The following is a 14,104-nucleotide window of genomic DNA, read 5'->3' as shown; positions in this document are numbered from 1 at the left end:
CATGTGACGGCCGGCGGCCAGAGAGCGCGCGGAAACGGTTGGGGAAAGGAAAACGGTAGGGGAAAGGGAAAAGGGGGTGTTGGAAACGGCCGCCGGTGACCGGCGGCCATCTGGCGGGCTCCGTTGCTATCACCGGCGGCCATCTGGCGGGCTCCGTTGCTCCCTCCCCGCCGCCGCGGCTTTTCCTCCGGCTTTCCGCGTCAGCCGACGCGCTCCGCGCGGCCACCTGGAGCGCCCGCCGCCACCTTTCGACTCCGGCCTCGTGGGCACGCGATCCCCACGGCACCCTGACGTGGCCGCGCAGACCCCTCACGCCGTCCATGCCCAATCCGCTGGCTCGGCGCTCGCTCGCGAAATGGACAGCGTCCATACGCCGGCGCCCCAAGGGGGGCCCAGTTGGCAGCGCCCGATCGCCTCTCCGGTCCATAGGCCAGGTTCACACCACGGCGGCAGCCGTCCCGGCCGAAACGGCAGCGCAAGACCGCAACAGCCTCACGCCTGTTGTGACGAGTGGGCCCTACCGTCAGTGTCACGCGCCCACGGCGGTGCTTGGGAAGTAAGAAAAGCAAACCGCAGAGAGGAAGGAATAATAATATGAGGTCGTTTGGATTTTACCATTCCTAACCCGGGAAGATTAACTTAACACGCACGGCGAGGTAATGGCAATTACCATTTACTACTAGTATCACCAGTCAGGGGCCCGTAAATAATTAACCGTCACAACGGGGACTGAGGGCGATAAATAACATAGCTTTTTTCTAAATAAAAGGAGAAACTCCCCCTCGCCGCGCCCCCTGCCCTCGCACCCCCCTCCTCCCTGGCTGCCTCGCTCGCTCGCTCGCCGCTCGCGACCCGCCGCGCGGCGGAAACGCCACGCCCGGGGTGAGATCCGCGCCGGCCTCCGCTGCCCCCGCCACCGCCCCGCGGCCTCCGATCTCCACAGGTGCGCCCGCGGCCTGTTCCGCGCGGATCGTCCTGGGCTCGTGCCGCTCGGATTTGATTTCGCTCGATTCGGGCGGTGATTTGATTCCTGCCGGATTCGCGTGTGTTTTCATGCGTGGTGCAGGGCGGGAGGAGGAGGAGGGGCAGAGGGAGATGGCGGCGGAGGAGGGGGCGATGTCACCGACGAGGATGCTGGCGGAGGGGCACCTGCGGGTGGCCACCGGCGGGGGCGCGCCGGCCGACGGCGGGATCGCCGTCAGGCACCTCCCGCACCACCACCCCGCAAAGAAAGGTGAGCGCTTTCCATCCATACGAGTATATCCAAACCTCTCCCTAGCACCGAATTATGTTATGAGATGCTGTCGTGGCAAAATAAGTTCTTAGGCTCAGCTGTAGAAGACTGAATTGACAGGTTTGGTTCTGCTGTTGCTTGAGGTTTTAGCCTGTAGATGCTGTTTTCCCCTACTATGTTAAGCACTGATCAGGACAGGCAGGGGATCTAAGGTCTTTAGGGTTGCCCAATTCCTATTGACATGCATGCAAATAGGTTAGCTTCAATCAAGTTCAGAGATTTGTTTGATGCTGATGGTTTTATTTCAGCATGGGGCGATTGCTAGAGACCTAGGATTGTGTCTTTTTGTTTAATCTTATGGTTTAACACGGACGTTTGTGTGGCGGGAAAACAACTTGGGGTTTGATTCTTGTTCGGTTTCATGAAGCTAGAGTACTTGTGCAATACGTTGGCAATGGTTTCTGGTAATTCTAGTTTGTCGTGGCTATATCTGAAATTGTTGGATCCCTGTTTTTCTTTAAGAAGCAAAATCCTTGCTCCTTAGGGATCCGACAAAGTTGAAACGTCATTCTTTTTGGGAGGTTGTCCGTGCAATTGGTAACTCATTAGTCGGTTTTGGGTGCTGCCCTTATGCTCCATGATCGGTTGCCATATGCTACCACCTCTTTGGAGTGGCTTATAAGCTTGACCGTCAAGCCAACAAAAGCTTGTGTGCGTACTTTGGTAACGGTTTCTATTCTGACCTTCTGTTCTACAATCACTAGATTTTATTGGTAAGCGTTTTTGGGTGCTTAAGTTTGAGCAGAAAGCTGCTATAGTATAAAATCCAAATACGGACCTTTCCTCAGTTTTGCCATAAAAGGTTTAGTGTGTTTGCTGTCAACCTCAAGTTAATAGGGTATATGCTCCCTTAAAATCCATGTTTAGTTGTGGTTATTTAGGCAATATTTTACTCTGTGTGATGAATGCCTAACTTTTAGCATCTAGCAAGCCACGTCTAACCTGGCTTTCCAATGTCTTATTTCGGCATGTGTTATTTGTGGCCTTTTGCACATTTGTCCACTGCATGTTTGTGACACTAGAAATGCTTCTGCAGTATGAGTTGGAACATGTCAATTGGCATACTTTTATTGGCATTTGGAGTACAAGTTGTGATAATCTACATGTATTTAACCTGTGGCAGGTCTTGCCAGAAAATAATTAGAGAGTTAAGTTTGGTTAGATCACTAAAATTCTACGCCAGAGCATATAAACCTGGTTATGTATGAGGCCTCTCTATATATAGAATTATGGTGATGAAGTGGTGATAACAACATAGTGCTGTGTAAATTTTTACTGTGAATTGACTACAAGGAGACTTACATTTGAAGGTTTTGAGATTTATTCATGATCATGGATTGGGTGTCATTGCAATCTTTTTGGTAGGAGATAGCTTCTTATTATTCACTTTATTTTTATCAGTACTCTATGCTGATATTGTGCTAACTCAATGGATATTGCTTTCAGACGGTGTTGGTGGAAAAACTGAACAAGACAACCATGAAGATGTAGATTCTTTACCATCTCAAGAGTTGAAAAAACTAGCTAATGGAAACAATAAGGTTTGATCTACACTCAGTGATGCTGCTTTGTTCGTTGTTGATATGGTACGTTAATCTAAGAATGCTCTGTTTCACTGCAAATGCAGGTACCTGGTACATTAGATGACTATAAAAGGCTTGTAGTTCCAATAGTTGAGGAGTATTTTAGTACCGGAGATGTGGAATTGGCAGCTTCCGAGCTACGGGGTCTTGGATCTGATCAGTTTCAACATTACTTTGTCAAGAAGCTCATATCTATGGCAATGGACCGTCATGACAAAGAAAAAGAAATGGCATCAGTTCTGTTATCATCTTTGTATGCTGATCTACTGAGCTCCTACATGATCAGTGAAGGTTTTATGATGCTTCTGGAGTCTATAGAAGATCTGACTGTTGATATACCAGATGCGGTTGATGTCTTGGCAGTTTTTATTGCACGGGCTGTTGTTGATGAAATTTTGCCTCCTGTGTTCCTAGCTCGAGCTAGAGCACTGCTTCCAGAATTTTCCAAGGGTATTCAAGTTCTGCAGGTTGCTGAAAAGAGCTATTTGTCAGCTCCCCATCATGCAGAGTTAGTTGAACGCAAATGGGGTGGAAGCACGCGCTTTACTGTAGAAGAGGCAAAAAAGAGGATTCAGGATATTCTAAGAGAGTATATTGAAAGTGGAGATATAGATGAAGCCTTCAGGTGCATAAGAGAGCTCAGTCTTCCGTTCTTCCATCATGAGGTTGTGAAGCGTGCTCTCACCTTGGGTATGGAGAGCATTTCCTCTCAGCCTTTAATCCTGAAGTTCCTGAAGGAGGCAGCGGCAGGTTGCTTGATTAGTTCTAATCAAATATCAAAGGGTTTCTCTCGACTAGCTGAGAGTGTTGATGACCTCACTCTAGATATTCCTTCTGCTAAAGATCTTTTTGACAAGCTGGTTTCAACAGCCATATCTGAAGGATGGCTTGATGCTTCTTTTAGTAAATCTGCTGTCTCTGAGGAAGAGATGCAGAATACAAGTGCTGAAAAGGTGAAGCGTTTTAAGGAAGAATCTGGTCACATAATTCATGAGTATTTTCTCTCAGATGACGTCCCTGAACTTATTCGAAGCCTTGAAGAGCTTTCTGCCCCAGAATACAATCCCATTTTCCTCAAGAAGCTTGTTACACTTGCTATGGACAGAAAGAACAGAGAGAAGGAGATGGCATCTGTACTTCTTTCTTCGCTCAGCTTGGAGCTGTTTTCCACTGATGATATCATGAAGGGGTTCATAATGCTTTTGCAGTCAGCAGAAGACACTGCCCTTGACATTGTCGATGCGCCCAGTGAGCTTGCCCTCTTCCTAGCTAGGGCAGTGATTGATGAAGTACTGATTCCACTGAACTTGGATGAAATCAGCAGCAGGCTTCGGCCAAACAGCAGTGGTAGCCAAACTGTCCAGATGGCCCGCGCCCTGCTGTCAGCTCGCCACTCAGGTGAGCGGATATTGCGTTGCTGGGGCGGTGGCACAGGCTGGGCTGTGGAAGATGCCAAGGACAAGATCACTAAGCTCTTGGAGGAATTCAACACTGGCGGTGACCTGGGAGAAGCCTGCAGATGCATCCGTGACCTCGGGATGCCCTTCTTCAACCACGAGGTGGTAAAGAAGGCGCTGGTCACAGCGATGGAGAAGCAGAACGACGCCAGCATACTGGCCCTGCTGCAGGAGTGCTTCGGCGAGGGGCTGATAACCATCAACCAGATGACCAAAGGCTTCACCCGCGTCAAGGACGGCCTGGATGATCTGGTCCTCGACATCCCGAACGCGCAGGAGAAGTTTGGAGCGTACGTGGAGCTCGCGACCGGGCGCGGCTGGCTGCTGCCGACCTTCGCCTCCATTCCCTGAGGCTTCTTCCTTGGCCTGCAAGGCTTGATGAGTTTCCGATCCTATGTGTACATTTTGAACCCCATGCTGTCATTAGCATCATACCAAAGTTTTCCTGCCCCCCCTAGTTTACTTGTGTTACCGTATACCAGAGGATTGTAGGATGGATGTGGTGTCGGCTTGTTGAGATAGTGTTCTATTGGTCTGGTCTGGGAGGGTATATGACTTGGAGAGTTGAAAGAATAAAACCATTTCGTTTCAGGTTATGAGATGTTTACACCTATTCCAAGCTCTGCATGGTTTCTGTATTGTCCGTATCTGCGGGCCATTTTTTTTTCTTTTCGTGCGGAGTTTAGCCGCCTTCGCTTGTGTCATTGTGTGCGTGGTCGGTGCGGGTCCTATCGGCACGCTCGTGGCCTGCACTACTCGTCCGGAGTTGGCCGGCAGCCATGCTCGCGTCGGCGGCCGGAGCAGATTTTGCGCGCGAAGAGCCCGTCGGCCAAGGAGGTGAGGTCAGGTGGTAATGCAGAGAGGAAATGGAAGGGACGATGATGGACGAGGGCTGGTGGATGGAATGCAAAAACGAAGATTTGGAATGGTAGAGATATTAGAGATGAAGATACTCCAACAGAGTAAGAGATTTCCAGTTTCCGCCGAATAACTGACTCGAAAACAGATTTTTCCTAAAAACCCTCTAAAACCTTTCCTTCCGTATGAAAACTAACTTTTTTTAATCCAAACAACCCTAGAGTCTCTCCCTCTCTCTCCCGTGGCCTTTATTCCGTGTCGGCGAGTTCTTCACCGTCGACTAGCATCCCACCACCAGGGAACCAGGTATTGCCTGCCCCTCTTTAGCAGTCTCCTCGTGCGTGTTTTCAACCAAGAGTCTTTCTAAAGTCTACTCTCTAAATGATTATTTAGAGAGTCATTTCAGTAAAAATTATTTTTTATATCTTTATACTTTCCAACAGCTTTTCTATATCTTGTGCAGTCTTATGCAGTCTAGAGAGTCATTCCCGTTCTCTGTATTAGGCTAGCGAAAAATCCGGAATAGAGTAGGTATGTATTTAGATATCCAATCGAAGAGATAATTGGAGGTTATGTTTTCACCAAAATCTCTATTCCTGTAAACTAGGAAAGATATAAAGAGTTTTTTGGAGATGCTATTATGGTTTTGAGTAATTTTGAGAACTGGATGATTTTTATTAGACGATCTTGTAAGTTTTTTGAAGGAAAACTGAAAGGGGTATTCTTAGTCATCTTTTGATTTCTACGATGCTACTATGTTGATCTTGCGAAGACCATGCTGCCACTTGTTCTCTGATCAATAGACGGTGCCTTTCCTTCTTCTCTAACCATGATCAGTTGTTCGGACGGAAAGAAAAAACTTGAATAATTACCTTGCTAGTGGTGTTGTGCGCAAGACCACAAGTGTTTCCCAAGGTTTGCTTGATTCTTTTTTAATTGGATTTTATTTAATCTTTTTGGTATATTTTTTCTTAAATTTGTTTTTGCTACACTTTGATATTCCTCTTAGATTTGTTTTTAGTTATACTTCGATAAGACTTACCTGACTAGCTTTAGTAATGATCTTGCTGCTTCTGCTAATTTCAGTCAGAATTGCTGACTTAAGGGTCTTATCCATGCCCGTTTTTGATTTGTATCTAGGGTTGGTAAAAGGCAAAAGTCTAAATAATTTAAGGAACGAGCTCAAAAAAGGTCAGATTTATATTTTATATAATTTTGAGCTAAGAATAATTAAAGGCTAAGTTGGACTGTGAGAGGTGGGAGGCAATATGGCTGTGATCCATTACCGCCCCTACTTACCATTTGTAAAATAGAATGTTTGACTAATAGTTTTGTACAGAAAGATGCATTTGACTGGTCTGTTTGTAATCCATGAGTAACATGATACTACCGAGTTGGGACATTGGTGGTATCCAGAGTCTGTGATTTTCTACCTTTTTTTTTCTCAGCAGCTCTAGTTCTTTCCGGTTTTGGGCTCAACCGCTCAAGCTCATGCAGCGCCCAATGGATGCCACGGACAGCAAAGCCTCCGTGGTTATAGGGCTCCATCAAATTGTGAATGAGACCAGCTCCAACTCTTCTCCATCAAATCCAGCAACGGATCACTCGCAGCGTATGTGCGATGCAAATGAAATCACAGAGCAAATCCCACTTGCTGCAAGCCCGTCCATTCTCCTCCATGTGCTCTCATCCTACGAGCTGGGCCCTAATGATCTGGCTGCTCTGGAGGCAAGTTTGAACAACCATTATTTGTTTTCAGCATACGAATTTTAAAATGCTTGATGTCTATGACGAGATACAATGTTGTTCAGGGTACATGTAAATTCTTCAGAAGCCGCCCTGCAAACTTCCAACCAGATGCTTCGCTGTCTCTTCCAGAACTTGCAGCGCTCGATACTTGCTGTCAGAAGGCCATGTTTAAGTCAATGAAGCATGAGGAAAAGGAGAAGTTGAAGCAGCTAGCGTTGTGGAGGCTCTTGGAAGCTCGTCCTTGGGTACCTGTTGGTCTGTGAGAGGAACTACCGCCTTGGGAAATCTCAGGTTATTGCTGGACTAGGACACAGCATTTTTGTCACAGCAAAGGGGGATGTGTACTCATTCGGCGCAAATTCCTTGGGACAGCTAGGGCTTGGGAACACAGAAGACCAGTTCCAACCATGTCTTATTAGGTAAAGGATGTTGATTTTGCTGATAAAGATCGAACTACCAGCAATGTTACAAACTGCAAGGCATCAGAATCACACAAGCCGCAGTTGGGTCTAAGGCAGACAATGCTTGTGAGCGACACGGGAAGTGTGTACAAATTTGGACAGGATGCTTTTGGGGGTTGGGGGTCCTCTGGGACTTGTAGTAGCAGTCCTAAGTTGTTGGAATCACTGAAAGGTATCTTTGTAGTTCAAGCATCTATAAGGAGGCTACTTCTCTGCGGTTCTGTCTAGAGAGGATCAGGTCTATACTTTCTCTTGGGGGCGTGATGCGAGGCTTGGTCATCGTTCAGATCCTACCGATGTTGAGCCTCGTCTCCTCTCTGGACCGCTTGAGAATGCGCTTGTTGTGCAGATTGCTGCTGGCCATTGCTATCTCCTTATGCTGGTTTCAGGTGGACGGCGCGGATCGGAGAAGGCAACTGTGTCTTGACTCCCAAGATAGCCACTTCGATTGTTGCTGAATGAAAAGGTTGTGCAGATTAGCGCGACGAACACCAGACTGGTTTAACCAAGGTTTTGGTTCCCCTCATACATTGGTCCTCACCGAGTCCGGCAAGGCTGTACGCCTTTGGGGGAGGTAGAAAAGGCCAGCTTGGCGTGAAGCTTGTTGAGGGACAAGAAGGAAGGTCTACCCTAAGTCGGATCGGCATTGATGACCTCGCCTAGCTTCTCCAGCATCGACCTCGACCATTTCCCATTCCTCATGGTATGGTAGCTGCTGGTGGTTTCGGAACTAAAGAGTGCCTTCTGAAACAGTTTAGCGTGTAAATATTTAACATTGTTTTCAACCCATTTAAGAACATTTAGCTCGTCTAGAGTCTGAACTGTAGGTTTCGTGGTGGCCTCTTTTTCGGACGATGGACAGATGATGCCCTTCTGATCGGTTTCCGTTTGAGTTGTACTAAGTTGGATTGCAATGCCATTGTTCATTGTTCATATTCTGTTACAAAAGGTTGAATTGACCTCAATTCTACCACAAACCATCAGACGCCTTGAATATGTTATGAATTCTAAAATAGCTGCACGGGAAAATTCCAGTTAAGAGATCATGGAAATGGAGCTCGAGCATCAAATCATCCTACAAAATTCAGTATAAACGGTTTCATCATTAGCGTGCTGTACAACTGACCACTAGCATTATTCCTCTCATAAAAGAACCTGCATGACCAAGAAAATATCACTAAATGCAGCCTACCGATTAAACAGTAGTTTCTCAGTTGTTCAAGAACAAGATCCACGCAGGCCCCATCTCTGAACTTTTCCTTCAAAAGTGCCGCCTCAGGTGTCCATGTCTCCAGATTCGGGCAAAATTGGTTAAGGTTTGATGTGTTCCATCTAGTTTGCTCATCATTTACTACAAATTCACAGATTCAAAAGGTTAGCTGAATGATTGAAGGTCACTGTTTTTCAGCATTTTGTTGATGTTCTGCTATAATGACCACTTTTCCCCAGCAGCAATGCTCGAGCCGGTTGTTGCAGTGGCTGTCTGCAACTCCGCTTACAATAAAGCACTTGCTGATGTGGGGGATGCACTGGCAGAACTGGGGTCAACATGCCACATGAAACACTAGCAACCAGCAGGCAAGAACAATCTATTCGCTTTTCTGACCAAGTAATGTGAAAATACAGAGTGATGTACCTCTGCTACATGGATTGTTTTGGGGCCCTCCAGCAGAGTAGATTCGAACCAAACCGTGAATTCTTGCTCCACCTGCAGAAAAAAATAAAAGAGTTCAACACTGGTTCCACACATGACAGTAATGTAAGAATATGCAGTCGCATGAAATTTATATTGGCTAAATAGTTGCATGTAATGATACGCAGCTCTCCTGCGTATTCTCGGGGGAAAAAATAGTTGCCTGTAAAGAAGCATTAATCGAGATTATCAAAGTACAGTGGAATAATGCCAAGTTCAGACTGCTTACAGGTCGTCATCTCTTGAACTGTAAGTAGCCCGTGAATTTGATCTTGAACACTGCTCATAAGGCTCATATGCACAGAAGTACGTATCGAATTCTTTCTTAGGAAGGAAATCCATTTTGTTATGCGGCTGGATCCTCAAACAGATTGTGTGTGCTGCACCAGACGACAATAGCTTCTTTTGAAGCTTGAGCGTTCGTGAGAAGCAATTCGGTTGTAGGTCAGGCTCCTGGATGCTATCAAAACGACCCTGCTCACTGACACCCTTTGAGTAGTTAGTTTCCGACCTGCATGTCCTAGTCAGGTCATCTGTCATGGATCTGTTTGATGTCAAGGTACTCCGAGCATCATCCTCACAACCATGGACTGTTGGTTTTGAATCAACACGTTGCATGATATATGGTGATTCCTGCTGACTGGAGGTGTAGCCTTTAAGGGGTGTCTCTCTTGCTCCAGGCCTCACAGCTTCATCTTCATCAGTCACAACTGAATCTGACAGCTCTTGCTTCCGGCCTGAGCAGTTGAGAAAACTGAATGATTGTCTCTTCAACCTAGCATCTTTCCTCGCTGGACATGATACAAGTTTGAATCTGATCTCCACATTGCACCTGAGAACATGTTGTAAAGCGCATTCTATTAGGCTTTGCATATTCTGTGCTCTTGATAGGTGATCTGGGTGTCCAAATCCAACTTCTGCTATAGCCAACTCTGAGAATTTGTACATATAGCATGTCATTTTCAGCACAATCCATACAAGAAATTGAAAATTCAGTAGAGACAGTATATGATCTTTTACCTTCAGTAACATGGACCGATGATAGGAAGCCTTCTTTCCTGAGGAAACTTTTGGCTGACCTTGATCGACACTTTCCAATGGCTCTCCTCCATATGTTCTCAAGCTTAAGCCGCCTACAGTGTCTCTCAGAACAGTTGGACTTGTTGCTGTTACATGCCTGACAAAAATTGGAGCTTGAGTGCACCTTGGAAACCCAGTCATCTACAGTGGGATATGAAAAAAGGTTATCATTCTGTTCTGTCTAGAAATCAGAATTATGTGATACTGAGCTTTATTATGCTTACCTGTATATCCAGTTACTGACTGAGCATGCATATCATTCGGTTCAGCAACAAGGTTAGGTTCAGTGGAGCCAAACTGCAAAAGCGCAACTGTAACCCAAGTAGCCTGATTCCTTGATGTCCTCAACTGCTTTTCAGTTTCCGATAGTATCTTCAATGCATGTCTTAATTTCTTTATTCCAACCTCAGACACTGCATAATCATGACGGAAAAGTTCAGACATAAGAATGAAAACTTAGTGGAACAAATAGGTGTGTGTGGAGAGAGATCAAGATAAAATTATAATCACGACAAATTTCCAACAATAAAAGTATGATATATGGTTCAACTCAAGCATCTTCAAAGTAATACTAGCATGCATTTTTTTTCAACACTAGAGAATGCTCATGTGGCCAAGAAGAAAGAAACATGTCAAGGAAAGGATACGCACATGCATATCTACCCAAGAAACTTTTGCTGACTTCACTGACTGCAGATTGACATCTCCCTGAGAGAATGTCCATAATAAGGTTGGCCAACTGAGAGACAAGCTGCAGAGGATCAATTGATGATCCCATAAGTTCTCTAGCTCGTCTTACAGTATTGGTGGTGTCGGATGACAATGCCAGATCAAGCAGTTCAATCAACTCGTCATCAGACACTGATCCTACCTGCAAATAAAAGATGCATAAACATGACGATATTGACTTTATGATCTGCTTAGAACATGAAAGATAATAGTAGACAACTCACAAGTTCATGCACAAGAGAAATTGTGATCTTCTTCCCAAGCAAACTGAGTTGGTCAAGCATTATTTCTGAATCTCTAAGAGAACCATTAGACTTTGCAGCAATGAAGTACAACCCATCATGGTCAAATTCTAGTCCTTCTTCTATACAGATTCTCTCCAACCTATAGACAATATCTGCAACCTTTATCTTTGGAAAATGGAACTTCTGGCAATGTGTGATGGAAGTGCGAGGCAGACTTTCTATGTCAGAAGTAATCATAATGTATACTGTATGCCGGTATGGCTCATCAAGACTCTTTAGTATTGCTGACCATGCATCTTCTTGCAAGAGATGGCATTCATCTATTATGAAAACCTTGAAGCGTGAAGAGTATGGGACAAGAGATGCACTCTTGAGAAGTGCCTTTACTCGACCTAAACGATCCATTTTTGCTGCATCAAGTTCTTTCACGTCTCTACTCTTCCCAGAGAAAAGAATGACACACTCTTTACAGAACCCACATGGCCTTTGCTCTTCAAGAGAGACACAATTTAGAGCAGCAGCAAAAATCCTCGCTGTGGATGTCTTGCCTGTACCCCGGGGACCATGAAACAAGTACATTGGAGCAACTTTTCCTTTGCAAGAGGAATATAAGAGGGACTGAGCAACAACATTTAGGCCAATCAGTTCACTGAAGGACCGAGGGCGAAATTTCTGACTTAAACATCTCGGTGTCTCAGTGTATGGTACATTACCTTGGAATGCTGCCTCAGTCCCATCAGTAGATAAGAGAGGTTGCTCTGGACCATCACTATCGGAATAAAGTTCTCGGTATTTTGACGCTCCTGACCAGCAGTAGCTTATGCCACAGCCACTAAAATTTGATCCAACAACATCATTCGACCTCAGTCGTGTATCCTCAGTTCCATGCCCTAAAGTGCTTCTTCTTGACGCAACAGAGCGTGCCTCACTGGCCGACATACAAGGGCTGCCAACACGGCTCATCGCAGCAGAAGACTTGCTCCAGAATTTGTAGCCTGGCATTTTCACTTCTTCTTCATCCTTATCTGTCAGTGCAAAATTTGGTCTTTCATAAGAATTCACTTCCTCCTCTTCCTTCTCTGCACCCAAGTTGTTGACCATATTATTTGCCAATTGTCGAATAGAACTATGATTGGAGTGGTTTGAATCCAATGACTTGCGGTGACCATCTTGGCGGACACGATGAACCTGCTTGTTTCTTGGTGGGTTCAAGCCTCTGATCTTGACAGCAGAAGATTTCCTATACGATGCAGTCCTTGCATTTGGTGCCCGAAAACTCCGCTCTGACCCCATTGTAGCCTCCGCTCCCAGATCTTCATCTTCTTCAACCAACTGATGATGTACTGACCTGCCAAAATCCAGAGTCATCCCATTGCTAGAAGCAGTCTCCCAGATCATGTGATCAGAAGGAGATGCATACTTGCTCAAAGAATTTGTTGCCGGGTCCCTCAGCGATCTCACTCGCTTGAGCTGAACTAAGGTTCTTGAGAGTGGAACATCCACGGAGTGACGCCTCATATCCGTCATCTTGAACATGCACTTCTCCGTTCCAACTACCCAGCAATAATGAATGATAGTATGTTAATGTTGACATGAAAATGTGGTCCTCCTTTCGAGTAGGGCATGATACATTGTAACAAAGTGACAGCAACCTGCAGAAAATCAGAAACAAGAACCATAAGAACACATGTTTCCGTATTTGCACTGATGCTCCCCTTGCAAAGCCAACAAGGAGCTCCAAAACTTTGCATGGCTTTTTAGCTCAACACATCAATGCTTATACAACGATACTAAAGGGGAATCATTTGCATGGCTTTTTAGCTCAAACAGAAAATGCCGCTTGCCCGGATCTCCAATGTTAAATCCAGGCCACAACTTGGGACAGATATAAGCATAAAAGAGAAAAATAAAATAAAAAGGTTGTGTTAGAAGGCTATCTTAGCGCAGTCTTGGAGCATTTATACACACTACTAGACCAGCCCAATAGAAGCGAAGTAAGAAATTTCCAGGATCCAGCCAGAGTCATTCCATAAGGACAGATCAAGATAGTAAAATAAAGTGCCTCATTTTGCTGTGCAATGGAATCAAAGAATAAGCCGTCACTTCCCCCCTTTTCTCACCGAAATGAAAGGTAAAACAGTGCAGATAATCCACACATTCTCTCCTTTTCTAACGAACGTGGGGCTCCCTAGAAAAAACAAACAGCAAGTGTGGAGAAAACAATCAAAAAGTCAAATCCCGCCCTAGCTTCAGCCCCAATAGCCTGTACTTAAAAATAGAACAGCTTTGCACAATTGCAAGTACCAATCACCAACAACCACTGGTACTCTCGAAATATCACATGACACAGAAAACAAAAAAATCCCAAACAAAAACTACTCAGAGAACAGCTAGGACCCCTCTTAGAACCTCAAACAAAATCACTGACAATGCCTCTGTCCTGCACCACGGATGCAGCGAAGCGAGCAATCTCCTTGCCGTGTCCCTCTCGAGAACACGAAGCAGAAGGTGAACTTAAGAAAAAAACACAAATCTGTGGCGCGGCGTGTTCCCCATGGGCACGCACCACGCCAGCATTGCGAAAGAACCACGAGATCCGGCGGCGGAGGCAAGCAAACAGAACGCGCAGCAATGAAGGCAGGGGATGATGGAGGACGCCTTCTCACCAGAAGAAAACCTGGGCGGGCGCTGGGCGCACGGAGGAGGACTGGAGGAGGAGGAGGAGGAGGCGGCGGCGGCGGCACGGGGCGAGGGAACGGGCGGACGGCCAGTGCCTTTGCCTCGACGGGGCCGGGACAGCGCCGCGTGAGGCCTGCTGACCTGCTGCTCTGGTACGGTGCTGCGTGGTAATGGCGGCGGCGGGTACAGCCAGCTACTCAGCTCGGCACCTCACTCAGCACAGCTGAGCTTAGCGCGGCTGGAGCCTGGAGATGAGAGCGGGAGTGAGTGTGTGTG

The 14,104-nt window shown here is 46.1% G+C and overlaps 2 protein-coding genes and 1 pseudogene across 2 annotated transcripts; 2 read left to right on the top strand and 1 right to left on the bottom strand.

The window, feature by feature from the left end:
- Window positions 1–186: 186 nt before the first annotated feature.
- Window positions 187–4,947, top strand: LOC112899008 (programmed cell death protein 4-like). The gene is made up of 4 exons (XM_025967344.1): window positions 187–943; window positions 1,067–1,234; window positions 2,741–2,835; window positions 2,922–4,947. Exons 2-4 carry the CDS (start codon window positions 1,096–1,098, stop codon window positions 4,683–4,685), a joined length of 1,998 nt encoding a protein of 665 aa, XP_025823129.1. The 5' UTR covers window positions 187–943; window positions 1,067–1,095; the 3' UTR covers window positions 4,686–4,947.
- A 1,710-nt stretch (window positions 4,948–6,657) lies between these two features.
- LOC112901727 lies at window positions 6,658–8,117 on the top strand (annotated as a pseudogene).
- A 337-nt stretch (window positions 8,118–8,454) lies between these two features.
- LOC112899057 (protein STICHEL-like 2) lies at window positions 8,455–14,104 on the bottom strand. Its single transcript, XM_025967386.1, has 9 exons — window positions 13,816–14,104; window positions 11,129–12,801; window positions 10,827–11,046; window positions 10,400–10,588; window positions 10,116–10,316; window positions 9,325–10,027; window positions 9,039–9,110; window positions 8,595–8,753; window positions 8,455–8,477 (listed from the first exon to the last, which is right to left on the bottom strand). The coding sequence occupies exons 2-7, from the start codon at window positions 12,683–12,685 to the stop codon at window positions 9,044–9,046; spliced, it is 2,937 nt and encodes a 978-aa protein (XP_025823171.1). The 5' UTR covers window positions 12,686–12,801; window positions 13,816–14,104; the 3' UTR covers window positions 8,455–8,477; window positions 8,595–8,753; window positions 9,039–9,043.

The sequence above is a fragment of the Panicum hallii genome, chromosome 7 (genome assembly GCF_002211085.1).
Source record: "Panicum hallii strain FIL2 chromosome 7, PHallii_v3.1, whole genome shotgun sequence".
NCBI classification, from domain to species: domain Eukaryota; kingdom Viridiplantae; phylum Streptophyta; class Magnoliopsida; order Poales; family Poaceae; genus Panicum; species Panicum hallii.
Note: the sequence above shows the minus strand (reverse complement) of the source record. Positions and strands in the feature narration are given on the sequence as shown.